This window comes from Paroedura picta, chromosome 16 (assembly GCF_049243985.1).
Source record: "Paroedura picta isolate Pp20150507F chromosome 16, Ppicta_v3.0, whole genome shotgun sequence".
Classification (NCBI taxonomy): domain Eukaryota; kingdom Metazoa; phylum Chordata; class Lepidosauria; order Squamata; family Gekkonidae; genus Paroedura; species Paroedura picta.
In genome coordinates this window covers 11,375,452-11,398,409 of record NC_135384.1, presented here as the reverse complement: position 1 = coordinate 11,398,409, position 22,958 = coordinate 11,375,452, and the positions used below count along the sequence as shown (strand labels likewise).

The window sequence follows — 22,958 nt, the reverse complement described above, 5'->3', positions numbered from 1 at the left end:
CTGCACTAGGAAGAATCTGTGATGATGCTGCTGATGTCAATGTGTTGCTTATGTATAAATCATATAGTATGAAATGCACTGGAAACAATCCTCCTCAGATCCCACATCAGTGGTATCAGCCAGGTGAAATCCTCATTGGTGGAATTGTCACTCATATTGGGTGTGTGTCCGAAAAGGTTGAATTTCAACAGCGCTCCGACCAGGATTATGTCTGTCAGCCATTGTAAGTGAATCAGTGATCCTCTGACATAGAAAAGATGACGAAGTCTGATTTTATTTGAGGAAATCTGGTATGTTTGCAAAACTAGGTGGGCGTTTTTAAAAGTAACGGATGGACGCTAAGTTCGGTGGCTACCAAAAGGAAGACCTCCTGTTCCCAGACAAAAGATGATCCTTTTCCAGTGACAGGACACGTTGCTTCTTTAAGGAACCCTGAGGGGACTGCACTCTTTTTGGTTACAGCCTGTATGCACTGAGCTATCCTAAATTAGAACGTTTAGAGCAGCAGGTAGGGATTTATTTTTAAAGGGCACAAAATACACCTCCATTCTGCACAAGGGATATCTAAATTGTAGGGGAAAAGTAATGAGGAGAGACCTAATAATTCAAAAATATATTAAGCTTCTGAGTAAATATCAGGATGGTGAATATGCGAAGATATTTTGACACAAGAGATTTGTTACGTTTATCAGTACATATCAAACCATGTGTGACATCGGTAGGGATGATTTTTGTCCCTCAAGTTCAATATCTCTAGCATATTGTACAAAATGCATAACAAAAAAGTGAATAAGATTATGCAGAGTTTGGAAAAGAGTAGAACAAGAGTGTCTTCTCCATGCTTCACAATAGTAAAACTCAAAATAAGGGTAGAACAGACATCTCCAAGTAATTCTTCACAGAACACTGTCTGTGCTGAATAATATAGCATTACATAGCCAAAAGGGAATAAGATACATTAATGGATCTATCATGGGCCATTGGTTTTGGTAACTACCAGGACCTTCCAGTATTCCTTTGAATTCCAGTCCTTGGGGTACAGTGGGAATGACTGATGGCTCCTTGTCCAACTTGTGGGTTTCCCAGGAGCACTGTGCTATGGGAAATGAGAAGTGGATATAGATGGGTTATTCCTCTGATTCAGATGGGACCCCAAAGTTATCATGACTAATCCAGAACCTGTACATTGAAGCATTCTCTTCTAAAACAATGAATGATTCTCTTTGCAGCCTGATAACAAATTTCTACCAGCATGTCCTTGCCTTGGTGTTTGCCATCCGTGAGATCAATGCGAACCCCAGCATATTGCCCAATGTCACTCTTGGGTTCCACATCCGTGACTCCACCACCCTTGAAAAATGGATTTACAGGATCACCATGGACATGCTCTTCACATCACATGGATTCATCCCAAACTACAAATGTGGCATGCCTCAAAACATGATTGGCATCATTGGGGGACACACTTCTAAAACCACAACAGATATGGCAACTCTCTTAAGTCTTTACAAGATCCCACAGGTATGATCAGAGAATGGGGATTATATTTATATTATATTCACTATATACAGTTTCAGGCTGTAAATATTTATTTAGATCATCCGGCATTTTCCAAACTCTCAGGATTGATGTTGGTCTGTCTGTCTGTGCCCCAGAATACAAGCAGTTGCTGGTAGGGCTGGCCATAATCCATAGGCCAGGAGGGACACACCTGCACCACTCCCTCCCAACAGCAGGCAAAAATGTCTCCTTTGAAGGCTGGACTCTGAAGCATTATATAATTTTGAAATCCCACCTTAAACCTCCAGGAATATTTCCAGCCTAGGGGTAGCCAACATCCAGGTGGTGCCTGATGATCTCCTGGAATTACAGCTAATCTGCAAAGTATAAAGATCAGCTCCCCAGGCAGAAAGGGCTACTTTGGACAGGGTTGTAGTAGAGAAGAAACATTTAAGGCCTCCCACGCAGGTTGCTGTTGGATTGAAAGACTTGAGGCCGACTGCCAGGGTTGTTCTTTAGAGCCCTACATGGCTTGGAACTAGGGTCACTTTGGAAACAGAATCCGGGCCAGGAATTGAGAAACCCTCCTGTCTCCCAACCATCCAAGAAGCTCCTCCTCTGGTGGGCAAATGAGAGAGTGCCTTTTCACTGGTGGCCCCACAGTTAGGGAACAATCTCCCAAACCAAATTTTTGAGAAATCTTCTACAGCTCCCCACAATTGTCTCTAATGCTGCACTGTGTGTGGAGTCAGGTTTGACCCTGTTCGAGGCAAGCTTATGGTCAGCTGCAACAAATAAATGTATATATGGACCAATCTGCCTATGAGTAGTATCTGCCCCACCCATTTCAATTTTTTAGGAAGAAGTTGAATGCAATGTCATTTAGGATTCATTTTACCACTTTGGTCCTCTAATTATTAAATGTGTAGGGTTTTTTTAAATCTTCTTAAACTTGTTTAATTCACATTATGGACCACATTGATTTGGCTAATAAATGTTTAAAATAAATTTAAAAATTCCAGAGAGTTCTACTTGCAGAAGGAAGAAATATGCAGACAAAAGCCATGGGCAACAGTCTAAAAAACTAAGTTGATATCTAATCTGATATACTGTATATATTTGCATATAAGCCGACCTGCATATAAGCCGAGGCACCCAAACTGCTTGACTCGCACAGAAGCCGAGGGTGGGAAATGCTCCATCCTCACAGGCTCTCCCATCCAGCCTCCCCCCCAACAAATACAGAAAAGTCAAGAGGATGAATAGCTGCTGGGTTTTGTACCCCGCTTTTCATTCACAGAAATCAAAAGAATAATTTGGAAGAAGTGATTAAGCAGAGGAAGAAGTGAAGGCAAAAGGGAAAAAAAGATCAGAGTCCCTCAGTCAAACCGTTGATGTCCTACAAGCTGCCAGAGCAACAATTGGCTGGCTTGAGCAGGCTTTTATTTCAATCACCGTCTATCCCCGCGTATAAACCGAGGAGGGCTCTTTCAGTGTGAAAAAAGATGCTGAAAACCTAGGCTTATACGCGAGTATATAGGGTATTTTGGTGAAAAATACAATAAAGTATTCCTATTTTCCTTTTGTAACATGATTTGCTTCTCCCCTTCTTAGTTGTCCTATGGCTCCTTTGAATCAGATGTGAATGGCCCAATGAGTCGACCTTCCTTTTACTGCATGTTCCCTAAGGAAACTCTTCAGTATGAGGGAATCGTCCAGTTACTTCTGCATTTCAAGTGGAAATGGGTTGGCCTCGTCACTATGGATGATGAAAGGGGAGAACATTTCTTGCAGACATTTGAGCCAATCCTATCCAGCAATGGAATCTGTGCAGCCTTCACAGAAAAGGCTCCGAAATATGTGGAGTTGGAGAACATAGAACTTCTGATCAAGTTTATTGACGGTGGTAACACAAATCTCCCGAACACCAAGGCCAATGCAATTGTTGTATATGGAGAAGCTGGGACATTTCTTTGTCTAGCTAGCATTATCATTTTGCCCACCATGATAGGAGATCTAACAGATACCGAATTCGTGGAGAGAACGTCTATTGGAAAGGTGTGGATTACAGGAGCCCAGGTGGATTTTGTATTCAATTCTTTTCAAAAGGCATTTGATATAGAACTATTCCATGGGGCTCTTTCCTTCTCCATTCCTTCAAAGGACATCCCAGGCTTCCATGAATTCCTTCAGCTTTTAAAACCTTCCTGGGCAAAGGGAGATGGTTTTATCAAGGACTTCTGGGAGAATGTGTTCGATTGTGTGCTGCCAGGTTCTCTAAACCCAATCAAGTCAGTTGAAACATGCACTGAACAGGAGAGACTGGAAACTGTTCCGGCACCTTTTTTTGAAATGAGCATGACCGACCCTAGCTACAGAATATACAATGCTGTCTATGCCCTTGCACACGCCCTACACATCTTGGACTCATCTAGAGCCAAGCACAGAGCAGTGGATAATGGAGACAACCTGGCTTCTCTGAATGTGCAACCATGGAAGGTAATAACTTTTAAGTTGGCATAAAGCAGACTCCTGTCATGTGTAGAATTTGGGATTTTGGTAAGTGGATAATGTAGGCAGCAGTGGATAATGGAGGAAGCTTGGCTTCTCTGAAGGTGCCCCTTTGGAAGGTAATTATTCTTCACTTGGAGGAAAACAATCCCCTGCTATGCTTAGGGTTTAATATCATGGTTAGAGTGAGAGAATAGGACATTTTAGTCTTTTTTCCTGCACACCAGAAAGTCCGGAAGTCACTTAGCTGTCATGGATCTCCTGCCCAGTGAGGCTTCTGACTCCCTCTACTCCTGAATTTCCCCATTCTCTGGATTTTGTTGCCATCATTAAGTCATAACAATAAAGGGCATTCTCTTCCGATGAACTTGAATGGTGATATGTCTTTCACATTTCCATTCTAGGCTTAGTTCTTTGGTTATACTGGAAAGTAGGGTAGCTGTTACCCCTCGCTTCCTCTCTTTTGGTATACCTGAGTCTCTTTTGGTATACCTGAGTCAGGGGCTTTAATTTGGTTAGTACAAACCAAAATGACTGACTTTTCAATGAAATAGTAAAGGTGTCCCCGGTGCAAGCACCGGGTCATGTCTAACCCTTGGGGGGACGCCCTCTAGCGTTTTCATGGCAGACTCTATATGGGGTGGTTTGCCAGTGCCTCCCCCAGTCATTACTGTTTGCCCCCCAGCAAGCTGGATACTCATTTTACCAACCTTGGAAGGATGGAAGGCTGAGTCAACCTTGAGCTGCTAGGATTGAACACCCAGCCTCATGGGCAGAGGCTCAATGAAATATTATTCAATGAAATACCATTTATTAAAGAACTGGAAAGGAACACAGCTTTTGAAAACACAAGATACTGAGCAAAATCAAAAGAAAATTGGATAAAATAATATATCCATAACAATATATCCATAACAGTTACATAGCCTAAATAATTGAAATTTAGATCTGGCTATCAATTTTTGAAGCTGCATGCCTTTACAAATCACCCCTCACATTGTTCTAGGGGTTGCAGACTATTCCCTTCATGGTTTCAGCGAAATGTTGTCTGAGTAGAGAAAAGAGAATGGCTCAATCCCTCAAGGGGAAAAAATGAGTTAAGAGTTTTAATCACTGTTCAAGAGATCTTTGTTCTGTCCTTATAGCTGACAAATATCAGGATTTTGCAAAGGAGCACTAACCGTGCAAAATGAGTACTGTGTGAAAACCTAATGTTGAACTTTTCTCCTTAGCATGATGCTCTAGGAATATTCCCAAAGCCAGAGATAATCCTATAGAATTGTGGCCTTTATCTGTGCTTTAATAACGGTAAAGGTACAGGTATCCCCTGTGCAAGCACCGGATCATGTCTGACCCTTGGGGTGACGCCCTCTAGCATTTCATGGCAGACTCAATACGGGGTGGTTTGCCAGTGCCTTCCCCAGTCATTACCGTTTACCCCCCAGCAAGCTGGGTACTCATTTTACCGACCTTGGAAGGATGGAAGGCTGAGTCAACCTTGAGCCGGCTGCCGGGATTGAACTCCCAGCCTCATGGGCAGAGCTTCAGACTGTATGTATGCTGCCTTACCACCCTGTGCCACAAGAGGCTCATATTCTCCTTTAATACCACATCTTATTACCTCTTTGAAGACTTATGCAGAAAAATTATATTGAATCAGCGCACTGTAACAACAAGTATTAAGACTAGGAGTAGCTCTCCAGGGTGTCCAGTAGAGGTCTTTCGCCTAACCTACTACCCAGTGTAGGTAGTATAGCAGTGGCCTCTAATCTGGAGAACCTTGTTTGATTCCCCACTTCTTCTCCAAACGAAGCCAAATGGGTGACCTTGGGCAAGTCACAGTATCCTCAGAGCTCTCTCAGCCTCACCTACTTCACAGTAGGGTTGCCATGGGGAGAGAAAGGGTAAACAATTGTAAGCTGCTTTGAGGCTCCTTCAAGTGGCAAATGGCAAGGTCAAAAAACCCAACTCCTCTTCTACCCTGCCCTTTAAATCGAAATCATATGCTCAAAACTGGGCTATGGAAACTTCCTTTTTGACAGCTGGAATCGCACTTCACTGCTTTGCCTTGTGTCTGGCAGTGGAAGTCCGTTCTCAGGAGCAAAAACCAAATACTTGCATTCATGAATGACTTCTCTCCTAGAAGAACGGAATCGAAAAATCTATTGGAAACTGAACGGCATTGGCGAGCACACTCCAGTCCATGCCATTGATCCCATCCTACTTAATGCTCTTTCTCTTTCCCCCAAGCTCCACACCCTTCTTCAGAGAATTGCTTTCAACAACAGTGCTGGAGTCAAAGTGGCCTTTGATGAACAAGGAGAACTGAAAGGTGGATTTGATATTACCAACTTGGTCACTTTTCCGAATAAGTCTTACGTCAGAGTCAAGATCGGGAGACTGGATCCTCATGTTCCTCTGAGCGAAAGAGTAATCATCCACGAGGACAGGATTCAGTGGAACAGACACCTTTCACATGTGAGAAGTTACCTTAGTGTCTCTCAAACAAATAGAAATGGGTAGGCAGATGGTTTAGGGGGATCAAACAAGCTCCATTAATGTTTTACCCATGAAATTTGCTGTCAGAGGACAGGATTAACGGGGACAGACAAGTTCCACAGGTGTGAAAACATCTCATTGCCTCTCAAAAGAACCATCGTTGATTCTACCTTGCTTTGGAGAATGAGACATCTTGAGATCTCTGATATCACCTCCATTACTGAAGTGACATAATTCCGAAGCAAAATGGCTTCTCAGTTCTATCTTTCTGCTTTCTTCAAGGACAGGTACCTCCTTTCTCTCGGTGTAATGATAAGTGCAAGCCTGGCTACAGCAGGAAGAAGAAGGAAGGGGAGAAATTCTGCTGCTATGATTGTGAACGGTGTCCAGAAGGGAAAATGTCAGACAAAGAGGGTAGGAGATGTTCATATAATGATTGCTCCTGTTAAAGATCCCCAAAGGTTTGATCAGCTGCTGGGTGGGAATTTCAAGATTTGCACTTGGAGGAAACATACTTTTTACATTAACTTGTTTTCCCCCCATTATGCAGTAAAAACAGAAGAAATGGATCAGACCTAATGGTTCTGTCTATTCATCCATCTGGTCCAGGATCCTGTCTCCATACTTGCCAACCAGTTAATCTGAATTACCACTAAAAGGGCATAGTGGACAGATCCTCTAAAGTTGCCTCCTGGCCTTGGTGTTCAGGAGTTTGCTGCCTGTGGGTGTGGGGATTCCCTTCAGTCCAGTGGTCTGCATCCTTTCCAAGGCTGCGGACCGGCGGTGGTGGGGAGGGCGATCGTGTGGCTGCGCATGCCACGCATGCACTGCCCTGCTTCCCTCTCCCCCCCCCCCACACACAAAACGAAGCTTGCCAGGCCGCAAGCTAATCGGCCACTTTTGCGGCCTGGGAAGTCTCTTACTGCGGGGGGGGGGCGGGGAGAGGGAGCCGTGGCCCGGTGGTTGGGGACCACCGCTTTAGTCAACATGGTTAGTACAGATTGATAGGCTCTCCTCCATGCATCTGTCTGATTCCCTTTAACAGCTGCTTATGTGTCTGGCCACCTCTATTTCAACAGGCAGCAAATTTCATGTTTTTAATTACTTGCTGTATAAAGAAGTGTTTTCTTTTGACCTGCTGTATCTGCTGCCTGTCAGTTTCCTAGAAGACCCTTGAATTTTAGGCAAGGGAGACAAAGTTATTCAGTTCATGTTTTCTAACCCTCTATCATGTCTGTCTCTTTTGTCAACTGAAAACGTCAAGAGTTAGAAAACGCCTAGAGCTGTTCCTCCTTTGGAGAAATCTGACCACTTACTTATCTTGGGTGCTGACTTCTGTACTTTCCCCAGCTTGATGATGTCCTTTTTGAAATATGGTGTCCAGAACTGCACATGGTAGTTCAACTGAGGGCAGACCAGAAATCTCCATACGGGTGTTATTATACTCTTTGTTGTTCTTTTGAATTCCAGTCCCTTTTCTGATAGTCCCTAGTTTAGAGTTCACTTTTCACTGTAAACAGCACATTGGGTCTACACTTTATTGATTTATTCAATAAAATCTTGAGGTCTCTTTCCTTTTCAGTTTCTGCCAATTTGGACTTCATTAGCAAAACCAGAGATTTTATTTTTCACACCTTACACTTCCTCATGTTGAACATTCCTGCAGATTTGTCTATTTATTTCCAAAGATTTTCAGATGTTAAAGGCATTCAAATTTAAAGAAAACAGAATCCCTGGACATCAGCAGGCTTCAGTTCTATTTTGTTTTATGTTTGTTTTTTTGGTAAGAGATTAAGAAGTATTAACAGGAACTACTGAAGTCCCCCACAAAGTTCTGTAACCACAAGAGGATTCTTGCTCTCATCTGAATAAATCCCTAAAGGGGCAAATCAGGACATTGCTTCTTACATATTTTCAATATTAGGACAAGTCTATGAACTGTGGATCATAAAATTTTAGGTAAAGGTAAAGGTATCCCCTGTGCAAGCACTGAGTCATGTCTGACCCTTGGGGTGAAGCCCTCTAGCGTTTTCATAGCAGACTCAATACGGGGTGGTTTGCCAGTGCCTTCCCCAGTCATTACCCTTTACCCCCCAGCAAGCTGGGTACTCATTTTACCGACTTCAGAAGGATGGAAGGCTGAGTCAACCTTGAGCCAGCTTCTGGGATTGAACTCCCAACCTCATGGGCAAAGCTGTCAGACGGCTGCCTTACCACTCTGCGCCACAAGAGGCTCTTTTTTTTAGGTACTATCTTACAAATACGTCCTCCCTCCCTCCCTCCCTCCCTCCCTCCCTTCCTTCCTTCCTGCCTTCCTTCCTGCCTTCCTCCTTCCTTTCCTGCCTTGCTCCCTGCCTGCCTTCCTTCCTCCCTGTCTCCCTTCCTTCCTTCCTTCCTTCCTGCCTTCCTTCCTTCCTTTTCCTTCCTTCCATCCTTCCTTCCTTCCTCCCTTCCTCCCTCCTTTCCTTCCTTCCTTCCTTCCTTCCTTCCTTCCCTCCTTCCTTCCTTCCTTCCTTCCTTCCTTCCTTCCTTCCTTCCTTCCTTCCTTATTGGTAATCTAACCCCTCCACCAATCATGAATAAGTCTGATAAAAATGTCTAAGCAAGTTATCTTCTTATTTCAGACATGGATTATTGCATCACCTGCTTTAAAGATCATTATCCAAACCAAGGACAAGACCATTGCCTTCCCAAGATTCTAAATGTTCTGTCATTCTCTGAGCCTATGAGCATTATTTTGGCCTCTTTAGCTCTTTCCTTCTCTCTGATAACAGCTCTGGTGCTTCTGGCCTTCCTAATGCACAAGGACACCCCGATTGTTAAAGCCAACAACCGGACCTTGACCTACATTCTGCTCATCTCTCTCCTCCTTTGCTTCCTCTGCTCTTTGTTCTTCATTGGGCAGCCTAACAAGGTGACTTGCCTGCTCAGACAGATGACATTTGGCATCATCTTCTCTGTTGCTGTTTCTTCTGTCCTGGCAAAAACAGTGACCGTTATTGTGGCATTTATGGCCTCCAAGCCAGGAAGCCTTTTTCGAAAATGGGTAGGGAAACATTTGGCATATTATATTGTTATTTCTTGTTCCTTTGTTCAAGTTAGCATTTGTGCCATTTGGCTTGCTACTTCTCCTCCCTTCCCAGATACGGACATGCTTTCAATGAGTACAGAAATCATTGTGCAATGCAATGAAGGGTCAGTCACCATGTTTTACTGTGTCTTGGGTTACATCGGATTCCTGGCTACCTTCTGCTTCATTGTGGCTTTCCTAGCCAGGAATTTGCCTGACAGCTTCAATGAAGCCAAATTCATCACCTTCAGCATGTTGGTCTTTTGTAGTGTGTGGCTGTCCTTTGTCCCAACCTACCTGAGCACTAAAGGAAAAGACATGGTAGCCGTGGAGATCTTCTCCATCTTAGCTTCCAGTGGTGGCCTACTAGGCTGTATCTTTTCCCCAAAGTGCTATATCATTCTCCTGAGGCCTGAACTGAACAAAAGAGAACAGCTGATAAGGAATAGGTCTTAAATACTTTTATCAGCCATCCATGTGTTCTCCAGCCGTATCTGTACTGCACTCAAATGGAGAATTTTCATTTTGTGCACAGAATGAAATCCATGAATCTTTTCCTGACATTCATTCATTAGATTAGTTTTACTTTTCATCTTTAAGTAGCTAATAAACTTCATTGATTTTATAAAAGTCTGGTTTATTTCATAACCGTTGATACACCCCCCTACAAACAAAGATCCCTGCAACAGTGTACTATAGCACAGAATGAAATTAATCCAAGAGATGACAAATATATCACCTACATATTTCAGCTACATATTTCAGAATGGTTCAGTTTTTCACCCTCAAATGTCTATTTTAACTAGCTGAAAAGAAATTTCAGTTTTCATTGCATTAGGCTGTGCCGGAAACCAGCTTCATAAATTGAATAGAATTAAGGCCCACTGTAGCCAAATAGAGCGGGTTCTAGGGGGCAGGCGGCTGGGTGTGGGAGGGGCCAACATGGCCCCCCTCCCCTCCAGGCCCCCTCCCCTTCAGGCCCCCTCCTTATCAGGAGGGTGCCTCCTCCCCCAGCTGGGATAAGATCTGACAATGTTTTTCTTCACTATTTCTGCTGCATATTACCCCAGAACACTAACAACATTCTTCCAGCAGATATTCTCCTCACTATAATTATCACAGTCACTCTCACTCCTTCACACTGACGAAGTTCCAAGACCTTCCCAGAAGGAAACAGAACACAAATCAGAAATGCAGTCTCAAAGCTCTGGTTATAAAAGCCTGAGTCATTCATGGCTGCAATGAAGAACTAGAAAGAACACCTTTCATATCTTTATTCACTATCTTTCAAGTGTGTTGGAAGCCTGGTTTCAAGAAAATAACGTTGAGCAGGGGGTTGGACTAGATGGCCTTAATGGCCCCTTCCAACTCGATGATTCTATGATTCTAAGGGACAAGACCCATCTGAGTTATTTTCTTGAAACCAGGCTTATCTAATGACAATGGTCTAGAAGAGTCCTGGAGAGTCCATGTGGAGAGAGGTGTGTTTGGGTTGCAAATGGCAGAATCTGTGCTATAGCTGCTGATACCCATGCTGTTGTTTGAGTAAATTTTATAGTCATTTATTAATTACATAGTATGAAGTGCACTGGAAATACTTTTGGGTTGTGGTATGCATTTGCATTGTGGACAGTTTCAGATTAAAAGTATAAGAATCAGCCTTAATTCGAGCACGGATCATACAGAAATTATCCAAATCAGCCAGCACCATTGAACAGCATGTCCGAATCGCAAATCTGCTTTGGAGACGGGCATATAAACTTTCAAAGGACAGACAGGACAGTTCCTGGCTTTCCCACTCCCTCTTTTCTGCCTTTGCCCTGCTTCCCACGGCAATAGTGTGGGAGAGGTGAGGTAGAACGATGGCTAAGCTCCCTGGTGGAGCTAATCCAATCATTGCAGTGAGATCTTGCTTGCAACATGCAAAGCTATTTGTGTGGCTAAGCCAAGGTAAGTGGAAGAAGGTTTTAGGTAACCAGGGAGAAAGTGTTTTGTTTTGTTTTTCAGGGGAACAGCCCTTAGCCAAGCCTGCCTGTTAACATAGGTAGTAGTCACTTCTGGTGACATGTAACTTATGGGGGGCATGGCTGGGAGGTTGACATCACTTCTGGGGTTCCATGAAGTCTGGAAAATTATTTTAAGGGCTCCTCCATCATTGAAGGTTTGAAAAAAAGCAGTTGTAATTAAATAAACAGATACATGAGTCCGAAGAAGTTGTTCACAGTTTTTGCATGGTCTCTTCCCTTTTGAGAATCTCTCAGGTTATTCTTTGAATTACATAATGGATGGGGGGGACCTCTGGGGTCTAAGATCACCATTCCACCTGTCGGTCTCCCTAGAGAGAAGCTAAGTTAAAACAAATATTTTTGTTCACTATTTCTGCCTCAAATTATCCCTGTATATGAACAACAGAGGAGGAGATTAGCTTCAGAGGAGATTAGCTTCACTATAATTATCGAAATCACTGCCATTTCTTCACCCTGTCGAACTTCGAATCCCTTTCCAGAAGGAGACAGAAAACAAATCAGAAATGAAGTCTCAACGTTCTGGTGATGAAAGCCACCACTGAGCCAGTCTCTGCTAAAACGGGGGACTAGAGAGAGGCAGTTTTCTTATCTCTATCTCTCAGGTAGCTTACAAAGCAAAGAGTTGGGAAATTAAAGATAAGGTTCATATTTATACCCTTTAAAATAGTGTTGGACCCACCTGAGTTATCGTTTTCAAACCAGGTGGAAACGAATGACAACGCCATAAAGGAGACTCCAGAGAGACTACGTAGAGAGAGGCATGTTTTGACTGCACTTGGAAGAATCTGTGATGTTGCTGCTGATGCCAATGTGTTGCTTATGTATAAATCATATAGTATGAAATGCACTGGAAACAATCCTCCTCAGATCCCACATCAGTGGTATCAGCCAGGGGAAATCCTGATTGGTGGAATTCTTACTCATATTGCTTGTGTATCCGAAAAGGTTGAATTTCAACAGCGCTCCGACCAGGATTATGTCTGTCGGCCACTGTAAGTGAATCAGTGATCCTCTGACATAGAAAAGATGACGAAGTCTGATTTTATTTGAGGAAATCTGGTATGTTTGCGAAACTAGGTGGGCGTTTTTAAAAGTAACGGATGGACGCTAGGTTCGGTGGCTACCAAAAGGAAGACCTCCTGTTCCAAGACAAAAGATGATGCTTTTTCAGTGACGGGACATTCTGCTTCTTTAAGGAACCCTGAGGGGATTGCACACTTTTTGGTTACAGCCTGTATGCACTGAGCTATCCTAAATTAGAACGTTTAGAGCAGCAGGTAGGGATTTATTTTTAAAGGGCACAAAATACACCTCCATTCTGCACAAGGAATATCAAAATTGTAGGGGAAAAGTAATGAGGAGGGACCTAATATTTCAAAAATATATTGCTTCTGAGTAAATATCAGGATGGTGAATATGCAAAGATATTTTGACACAAGAGGTTTGTTACGTTTATCAGTACATATCAAACCATGTGTGACATCGGTAGGGATGATTCTTGTCCCTCAAGTTCAATATCTCTAGCATGTTGTACAAAATGCATAACAAAAAAGTGAATAAGATTATGCAGAGTTTGGAAAAGAGTAGAACAAGAGCGTCTTCTCCATGCTTCACAATAGTAAAACTCAAAATAAGGGTAGAACAGACATCTCCAAGTAATTCTTCACAGAACACTGTCTGTGCTGAATAATATAGCATTACATAGCCAAAAGGGAATAAGATACATTAATGGATCTATCATGGGCCATTGGTTTTGGTAACTACCAGGACCTTCCAGTATTCCTTTGAATACCAGTCCTTGGGGTACAGTGAAATGACTGATGGCTCCTTGTCCAACTTGTGGGTTTCCCAGGAGCACTGTGCTATGGGAAATGAGAAGTGGATATAGATGGGTTATTCCTCTGATTCAGATGGGACCCCAAAGTTGTCGTGACTAATCCAGAACCTGTACATTGAAGCATTCTCTTCTAAAACAATGAATGATTCTCTTTGCAGCCTGGTAACAAATTTCTACCAGCATGTCCTTGCCTTGGTATTTGCCATCCGTGAGATCAATGCGAACCCCAGCATATTGTCCAATGTCACTCTTGGGTTCCACATCCGTGACTCCACCACCCTTGAAAAATGGATTTACAGGATCACCATGGACCTGCTCTTCACATCACATGGATTCATCCCAAACTACAAATGTGGCATGCCTCAAAACATGATTGGCATCATTGGGGGACACACTTCTAAAACCACAACAGACATGGCAACTCTCTTAAGTCTTTACAAGATCCCACAGGTATGATCAGAGAATGGGGATTATATTTATATTATATTCACTATATACAGTTTCAGGCTGTAAATATTTATTTAGATCATCCGGCATTTTCCAAACTCTCAGGATTGATGTTGGTCTGTCTGTCTGTGCCCCAGAATACAAGCAGTTGCTGGTAGGGCTGGCCATAACCCATAGGCCAGGAGGGACACACCTGCACCACTGCCTCCCAACAGCAGGCGAAAATGTCTCCTTTGAAAGCTGGACTCTGAAGCATTATATAATTTTGAAATCCCACCTTAAACCTCCAGGAATATTTCCAGCCAAGGGGTAGCCAACCTCCAGGTGGGGCCTGGAGAGCTCCTGGAATTACACCTAATCTGCAAAGTATAATGATCAGGTCCCCAGGCAGAAAGGGCTACTTTGGACAGGATTGTAGTAGAGAAGAAACATTTAAGGCCTCCCACGCAGGTTGCTGTTGGATTGAAAGACTTGAGGCTGACTGCCACGGTTGTTCTTTAGAGCCCAACATGGCTTGGAACTAGGGTCACTTTGGAAACAGAATCCGGGCCAGGAATTGAGAAACCCTCCTGACTCCCAACCATCCAAGAAGCTCCTCCTCTGGTGGGCAAATGAGAGAGTGCCTTTTCACTGGTGGCCCCACAGTTAGGGAACAATCTCCCAAACCAAATTTTTGAGAAATCTTCTACAGCTCCCCACAATTGTCTCTAATGCTGCACTGTGTGTGGAGTCAGGTTTGACCCTGTTTGAGGCAAGCTTATGGTCAGCTGTATATGGTCAGCTGTATATAACTTTTAAGGTGTTTTACTGTTTTGTATTTTGTACTGGTCATTGACCAAAATAAATAAATGTATGTATGGAACAATCTCCCAATGAGTAGTATCTGCCCCACCCATTTCAATTTTTTAGGAAGAAGTTGAATGCAATGTCATTTAGGATTCATTCTATTTATTTATTTATTTATTTATTTATTTATTTATTTATTTATTTATTTATTTATTTATTTATTTATTTATTTATTTATTTATTTATTTAAACTTGTTTAATTCACATTATACACCACATTGATATGGCTAAAAAATGTTTAAAATAAATAAAAAAATTCCAGAGAGTTCTACTTGCAGAAGGAAAAAAATATGCAGACAAAAGCCATGGGCAACAGTCTGAAAAACTAAGTTGATATCTAATCCGATATACTGTATATATTTGCATATAAGCCGACCTGCATATAAGCCGAGGCACCCAAACTTATTGACTCGCATAGAAGCCGAGGGTGGGAAATGCTCCATCATCACAGGTTCTCCCATCCAGCCTCCCCCCCCCAACAAATACAGAAAAGTCAAGAGGATGAATAGCTGCTGGGTTTTGTACCCCGCTTTTCATTCACAGAAACCAAAAGAATAATTTGGAAGAAGTGATTAAGCAGAGGAAGAAGTGAAGGCAATACGGAAGAAAAGATCAGAGTCCCTCAGTCAAACCGTTGATGTCCTACAAGCTGCCAGAGCAACAATTGGCTGGCTTGAGCAGGCTTTTATTTCAATCACCGTCTATACCCGCGTATAAACCGAGGAGGGCTCTTTCAGTGTGAAAAAAGATGCTGAAAAACGAGGCTTATACGCAAGTAGATAGGGTATTTTGGTGAAAAATACAATAAAGTATTCCTATTTTCCTTTTGTAACATGATTTGCTTCTCCCCTTCTTAGTTGTCCTATGGCTCCTTTGAATCAGATGTGGATGGCCCAATGAGTCGCCCTTCCTTTTACCGCATGTTCCCTAAGGAAGCCCTTCAGTACGAGGGAATTGTCCAGTTACTTCTGCATTTCAAGTGGAAATGGGTTGGCCTCGTCACTTTGGATGATGAAAGGGGAGATCGTTTCTTGCAGACATTTGAGCCAATCCTATCCAGCAATGGAATCTGTGCAGCCTTCACGGAAAAGGCTCCAAAACATTTGGAGTTGGAGAACATAGATCTTCTGTTCAAGTTTATTGACGGTAGTAACACAAATCTCCCGAACACCAAGGCCAATGCAATTGTTGTATATGGAGAAGCTGGGACATTTCTTTGTCTAGCAAACATTATCATTTTGCCCACCATGATAGGAGATCTAACAGATACCGAATTCGTGGAGAGAAACTCTGTTGGAAAGGTGTGGATTACAGGAGCCCAGGTGGATTTTGTATTAAATTCTTTTCAAAAGGCATTTGATATAGAACTATTCCATGGGGCTCTTTCCTTCTCCATTCCTTCAAAGGACATCCCAGGCTTCCATGAATTCCTTCAGCTTTTAAAACCTACTTGGGCAAAGGGAGATGGTTTTATCAAGGACTTCTGGGAGAATGTGTTCGATTGTGTGCTGCCAGGTTCTCTAAACCCAATCAATTCAGTTGAAACATGCACTGAACAGGAGAGACTGGAAACAGTTCCGGCACCTTTTTATGAAATGAGCATGACCGACCCTAGCTACAGAATATACAATGCTGTCTATGCCCTTGCACACGCCCTACACATCTTGGACTCATCTAGAGCCAAGCACAGAGCAGTGGATAATGGAGACAACCTGGCTTCTCTGAATGTGCAACCATGGAAGGTAATAACTTTTAAGATGGCATAAAGCAGACTCCTGTCATGTGTAGAATTTGGGATTTTGGTAAGTGGATAATGTAGGCAGCAGTGGATAATGGAGGAAGCTTGGCTTCTCTGAAGGTGCCCCTTTGGAAGGCAATTATTCTTCACTTGGAGGAAAACAATCCCCTGTCATGCTTAGGGTTTAATATCGTGGTTAGAGAGAGAGAATGGGACATTTTAATCTTTTTCCTGCCCACCAGAAAGTCCGGAAGTCACTTAGCTGTCATCGGTCTCCTGCCCAGTGAGGCTTCTGACTCCCTCTACTCCTGAATTTCCCCATTCTCTGGATTTTGTTGCCATCGTTAAGTCATAACAATAAAGGGCATTCTCTTCCGATGAACTTGAATGGTGACCTGACTACCACATTTCCCTTCTAGGCTTAGTTCTTTGGTTATACTGGAAAGTAGGGTAGCTGTTACCCCTCCATTCCTCTCTTTTTGTATTCCTGAGTCAAACAGGGGCTTTAATGTGGTTCGTACAAACCAAAATGACTGACTTTTCAATGAAATAGTAAAGCTATCCCCGGTGCAAGCACCGGGTCATGTCTGACCCTTGGGGTGACGCCCTCTAGCGTTTTCATGGCAGACTCAATACGGGGTGGCCAGTGCCTCCCCCAGTCATTACCGTTTACCCCCAGCAAGCTGGATACTCATTTTACTGACCTCGGAAGGATGGAAGGCTGAGTCAACCTTGAGCCGGCTGCTGGGATTGAACTCCCAGCCTCATGGGCAGAGCTTCAGACTGCATGTCTGCTGCCTTACCACTCTGTGCCACAAGAGGCTCAATGAAATATTATTCAATGAAACACCATTTATTAAAGAACTGGAAAGGAACACAGCATTTGGAAACACAAGATACTGAACAAAAAGAAAATCTGATAAAACAATATATCCATAACAGTTACATATCCTAAATGATGGAAATTTAGATCTGGCTATCAATTTTTGAAGCTGCAGGCCTTTAGAAATCACCCTTCACATTGTTCCAGGGGTTGCAGACTTTTCCCTTCATGGTTTCAGCGAAATGTTGTCTGAGTAGAGAAAAGAGAATGGCTCAATCCCTCAAGGGGAAAAAATGAGTTAAGAGTTTTAATCACTTTTCAAGAGATCTTTGTTCTGTCCTTATAGCTGACAAATATCAGGATTTTACAAAGGAGCACTAACAGTGCAAAATGAGTACTGTGCGAAAACCTAATGTTGAACTTTTCACCTTAGCATGATGCTCTAGGAATATTCCCAAAGCCAGAGATAATCCTATAGAATTGTGGCCTTTACCTGTGCTTTAATAAAGGTAAAGGTAAAGGTAAAGGTATCCCCTGTGCAAGCACTGGGTCATGTCTGACCCTTGAGGTGACGCCCTCTAGCATTTCATGGCAGACTCAATACGGGGTGGTTTGCCAGTGCCTTCCCCAGTCATTACCGTTTACCCCCCAGCAAGCTGGGTACTCATTTTACCGACCTCAGAAGGATGGAAGGCTGAGTCAACCTTGAGCCGGCTGCTGGGATTGAACTCCCAGCCTCATGGGCAGAGCTTCAGACTGTATGTATGCTGCCTTACCACCCTGTGCCACAAGAGGCTCATATTCTCCTTTAATACCACATCTTATTACCTCTTTGAAGACTTATGCAGAAAAATTCTATTGAATCAGCCCACTGTAACAACAAGTATTAAGACTAGGAGTAGCTCTCCAGGGTGTCCAGTAGAGGTCTTTCACCTAACCTACTACCCAGTGTAGGTAGTATAGCAGTGGCCTCTAATCTGGAGAACCTGGTTAGATTCCCCACTCCTTCTCCAAACGAAGCCAGATGGGTGACTATGGGCAAGTCACAGTATCCTCAGAGCTCTCTCAGCCTCACCTACTTCACAGCAGGTTTGCTTTGGGAAGAGAAAAGGTAAGCCATTGTAAGCTGCTTTGAGGCTCCTTCAAGTGGCAAATGGCAAGGTCAAAAAATCCACCTCCTCTTCTACCCTGCCCTTTAAATCGAAATCATATGCTCAAAACTGGGCTATGGAAACTTCCTTTTTGACAGCTGGAATCGCACTTCACTGCTTTGCCTTGTGTCTGGCAGTGGAAGTCCGTTCTCATGAGCAAAAACCAAATAGTTGCATTCATAAATGACTTCTCTCCTAGAGGAAAGGAATCGGAAAATCTCTTGGAAACTGAACGGCATTGGCGAGCACACTCCAGTCCATGCCATTGATCCCATCCTACTTCATGCTCTTTCTCTTTCCCCCAAGTTCCACACCCTTCTTCAGAGAATCGCTTTCAACAACATTGCCGGAGAGGAAGTGGCCTTTGATGAACAAGGAGAACTGAAAGGTGGATTTGATATTACCAACTTACTCACTTTTCCGAATAAGTCTTACGTCAGAGTCAAGATCGGGAGACTGGATCCTCATGTTCCTCTGAGCGAAAGAGTCATCATCCACGAGGACAGGATTCAATGGAACAGACACTTTTCACATGTGAGAAGTTAACTTAGTGTCTCTCAAACAAATAGAAATGGGTAGGCAGATGGTTTAGGGGGATCAAACAGGCTCCATTAATGTTTTATCCATGAAATTTGCTGTCAGAGGACAGGATTAACAGGAACAGACACCTTCCAGAGGTGTGAAAACATCTCATTGCCTCTCAAAAAAACCATTGTTGATTCTATCTTGCTTTGGAGAATGAGCCATCTTTGAGATCTCCGATATCACCTCCTTTACTGAAGTGACATAATTCTGAAGCAAAATGGCTTCTCAATTCTATCTTTCTGCTTTCTTCAAGGACAGGTGCCTCCTTTCTCTTGGTGTAATGATAAGTGCAAGCCTGGCTACAGCAGGAAGAAGAAGGAAGGGGAGAAATTCTGCTGCTACGATTGTGAACGGTGTCCAGAAGGGAAAATGTCAGACAAAGAGGGTAGGAGATGTTCATATAATGATTGCTCCTGTTAAAGATCCCCAAAGTTTTTGATCAGCTGCTGGGTGGGAATTTCAAGATTTTCACTTCGAGGAAACATACTTTTTACATTAACTTGTTTTCTCCCCATTATGCAGTAAAAACAGAAGAAATGGATCAGACCTAATGGTTCTGTCTATTCATCCATCTGGTCCAGGATCCTGTCTCAATAGTAGCCAACCAGTTAATCTGAATTACCACTAAAAGGGCATAGTGGACAGATCCTCTGAAGTTGCCTCCTGCCCTTGGTGTTCAGGAGTTTGCTGCCTGTGGATGTGGGGATTCCCTTTAGTCCAGTGGTCCGCATCCTTTCCAAGGCTGCGGTCCGGCGGTGGTGGGGAGGGCGATCGTGCGGCTGCGCATGCCACGCATGCACTGCCCTGCTTCCCTCTCCCCCCCACACAAAACAAAGCTTGCAGGCCGCAAGCTAATTGGCCGCTTTTGCGGCCTGGGAAGTTTCTTAGTGCGGGGAGGGGGGAGAGGGAGCCGTGGCCCGGTGGTTGGGGACCACCGCTTTAGTCAACATGGTGAGTACAGATTGATAGGCTCTCCTCCATGCATCTGTCTGATTCCCTTTAAAAGCTGCTTATCTGTCTGGCCACCTCTATTTCAACAGGCAGCAAATTCCAAGTTGTTAATTACCTGCTGTATAAAGAAGTATTTTCTTTTGACCTGCTGTATCTGCTGCCCGTCAGTTTCCTAGAAGACCCTTGAATTTTAGGCAAGGGAGACAAAGTTATTCAGTTCATGCTTTCTAACCCTCTATCATGTCTGTCTCTTTTGTCAACTGAAAACGTCAAGAGTTAGAAAACGCCTAGAACTGTTCCTCTTTTGGAGAAATCTGACCACTTACTTATCTTGGGTGCTGACTTCTGTACTTTCCCCAGCTTGATGATGTCCTTTTTGAAATATGGTGACCAGAAATGCATATGGTAGTTCAACTGGGGGCAGACCAGAAATCTCCATAGGGGTGTTATTATACTCTTTGTTGTTCTTTTGAATTCCAATCCCTTTTCTGATAGTCCCTAGTTTAGAGTTCACTTTTCACTGTAAACAGCACATTGGGTCTACACTTCATTGATTTATTCAATAAAATCTTGAGGTCTCTTTCCTTTTCAGTTTCTGCAAATTTGGACTTCATTAGCAAAACTTGAGATTTTATTTTTCACACCTTACACTTCCTCGTGTTGAACATTCCTGTAGATCTATTTCCAAAGATTTTCAGATGTTAAAGGCATTCAAATTTAAAGAAAACAGAATCCCTGGACATCAGCAGGCTTTAGTTCTATTCTGTTTTATTTTTGTTTTTTTGGTAAGAGATTAAGAAGTATTAATATGAACTACTGAAGTCCCCCACAAAGTTCTTTAAACACAAGAGGATTATTGCTCTCATCTGAATAAATCCCTAAAGGGGCAAATCAGGACATTTCTTCTTACATATTTTCAATATTAGGACAAGTGTATGAACTGTGGATCGTAAAATTTTAGGTACTATCTTACAAAAATTTCCTTCCTTCCTCCCTCCCTCCCTCCCTCCCTCCCTCCCTTCTTCCCTGCCTTCCTTCCTTCCTTCCTTCCTTCCTTCCTTCCTTCCTTCCTTCCTTCCTTCCTTCCTTCCTTCCTTCCTTCCTTCCTTCCTTCCTTCCTTCCTTCCTTCCTTCCTTATTTTTAACCTAACCCCTCCACCAAACGTGAACAAGTATGATAAATATTTCTAAGCAAGTTATCTTCTCATTTCAGACATGGATTATTGCATCACCTGCTTTAAAGGTCATTATCCAAACCAAGGACAGGATCATTGCCTTCCCAAGATTCTAAATGTTCTGTCATTCTCTGAGCCTATGAGCATTATTTTGGCCTCTTTAGCTCTTTCCTTCAATATGATAACAGCCCTGGTGCTTCTGGCCTTCATAAAGCACCAGGACACCCCGATTGTTAAAGCCAACAACCAGACCTTGACCTACATTCTGCTCATCTCCCTGCTCCTTTGCTTCCTCTGCTCTTTGCTCTTCATTGGACAACCTAACAAGGTGACCTGCCTGCTCCGACAGATGACATTTGGCATCATCTTCTCTGTTGCTGTTTCTTCTGTCCTGGCAAAAACAGTGACCGTCATTGTGGCATTTATGGCCTCCAAGCCAGGAAGCCTTTTTCGAAAATGGGTGGGGAAACATTTGGCGTATTATATTGTTATTTCTTGTTCCATTGTTCAAGTTAGCATTTGTACAATTTGGCTTGCTACTTCTCCTCCCTTCCCAGATACGGACATGCTTTCAATGAGTACAGAAATCATTGTGCAATGCAATGAAGGGTCAGTCACCATGTTTTACTGTGTCTTGGGTTACATCGGATTTCTTGCCATTGTCTGCTTCATTGTGGCTTTCCTAGCCAGGAATTTGCCTGACAGCTTCAATGAAGCCAAATTCATCACCTTCAGCATGTTGGTCTTTTGTAGTGTGTGGCTGTCCTTTGTCCCAACCTACCTGAGCACTAAAGGAAAAGACATGGTAGCCGTGGAGATCTTCTCCATCTTAGCTTCCAGTGGTGGCCTACTAGGCTGTATCTTTTCCCCAAAGTGCTATATCATTCTCCTGAGGCCTGAACTGAACAAAAGAGAACAGCTGATAAGGAATAGGTCTTAAATACTTTTATCAGCCATCCATGTGTTCTCCAGCTGTATCTGTACTGCACTCAAATGGAGAATTTTCATATTGTGCACAGAATGAAATCCATGAATCTTTTCCTGACATTCATTCATTAGATTAGTTTTACTTTTCATCTTTAAGTAGCTAATAAACTTCATTGATTTTATAAAAGTCTGGTTTATTTCATAACCGTTGATACACCCCCCTACAAACAAAGATCCCTGCAACAGTGTACTATAGCACAGAATGAAATTAATCCAAGAGATGACAAATATATCACCTACATATTTCAGAATGGTTCAGTTTTTCACCCTCAAATGTCTATTTTAACTAGCTGAAAAGAAATTTCAGTTTTCATTGCATTAGGCTGTGCTGGAAACCATCTTCATAAATTGAGTAGAATTAAGGCCCACTGTAACCAAATACAGTGGGTTCTAGGGGGCAGGCAGCTGGGTGTGGGAGGGACTCCCTGACCCCCTCCCCTCCAGGCCCCCTCCCCCCTGGGCTGGGTCCCTCCTCCCCCAGCTGGGATATCAGACAAATATTTTTCATCACTATTTCTGCTGCAAATTACCCCAGAACACTAACAACAATCTTCCAGAGGAGATTCTCCTCACTATAATTATCACAGTCAATATCACTCCTTCACACTGTCGAAGTTCTAAGACCTTCCCAGAAGGAAACAGAAAACAAATCAGAAATGCAGTCTCAAAGCTCTGGTTATAAAAGCGCGAGTCATTCATGGCTGCAATTAAGAACTAGAAAGAGGCACCGTTCATATCTTTATTCACTATCTTTCTAGTGTGTTGGAAGCCTGGTTTCAAGAAAATAACGTTGAGCAGGGGGTTGGACTAG

General features: G+C 43.0%; 2 protein-coding genes across 2 annotated transcripts; both read left to right on the top strand.

Moving 5' to 3' along the window:
* The first annotated feature begins 3,177 nt into the window (after positions 1 to 3,177).
* On the top strand, positions 3,178 to 10,036 carry LOC143825215 (vomeronasal type-2 receptor 26-like). The gene is made up of 4 exons (XM_077313239.1): positions 3,178 to 3,999; positions 6,262 to 6,489; positions 6,798 to 6,924; positions 9,135 to 10,036. The coding sequence occupies exons 1-4, from the start codon at positions 3,178 to 3,180 to the stop codon at positions 10,034 to 10,036; spliced, it is 2,079 nt and encodes a 692-aa protein (XP_077169354.1).
* Positions 10,037 to 15,657: 5,621 nt separating this feature from the next.
* Positions 15,658 to 22,100, top strand: LOC143825214 (vomeronasal type-2 receptor 26-like). Its single transcript, XM_077313237.1, has 4 exons — positions 15,658 to 16,479; positions 18,756 to 18,983; positions 19,293 to 19,419; positions 21,199 to 22,100. The coding sequence occupies exons 1-4, from the start codon at positions 15,658 to 15,660 to the stop codon at positions 22,098 to 22,100; spliced, it is 2,079 nt and encodes a 692-aa protein (XP_077169352.1).
* Positions 22,101 to 22,958: the final 858 nt, after the last annotated feature.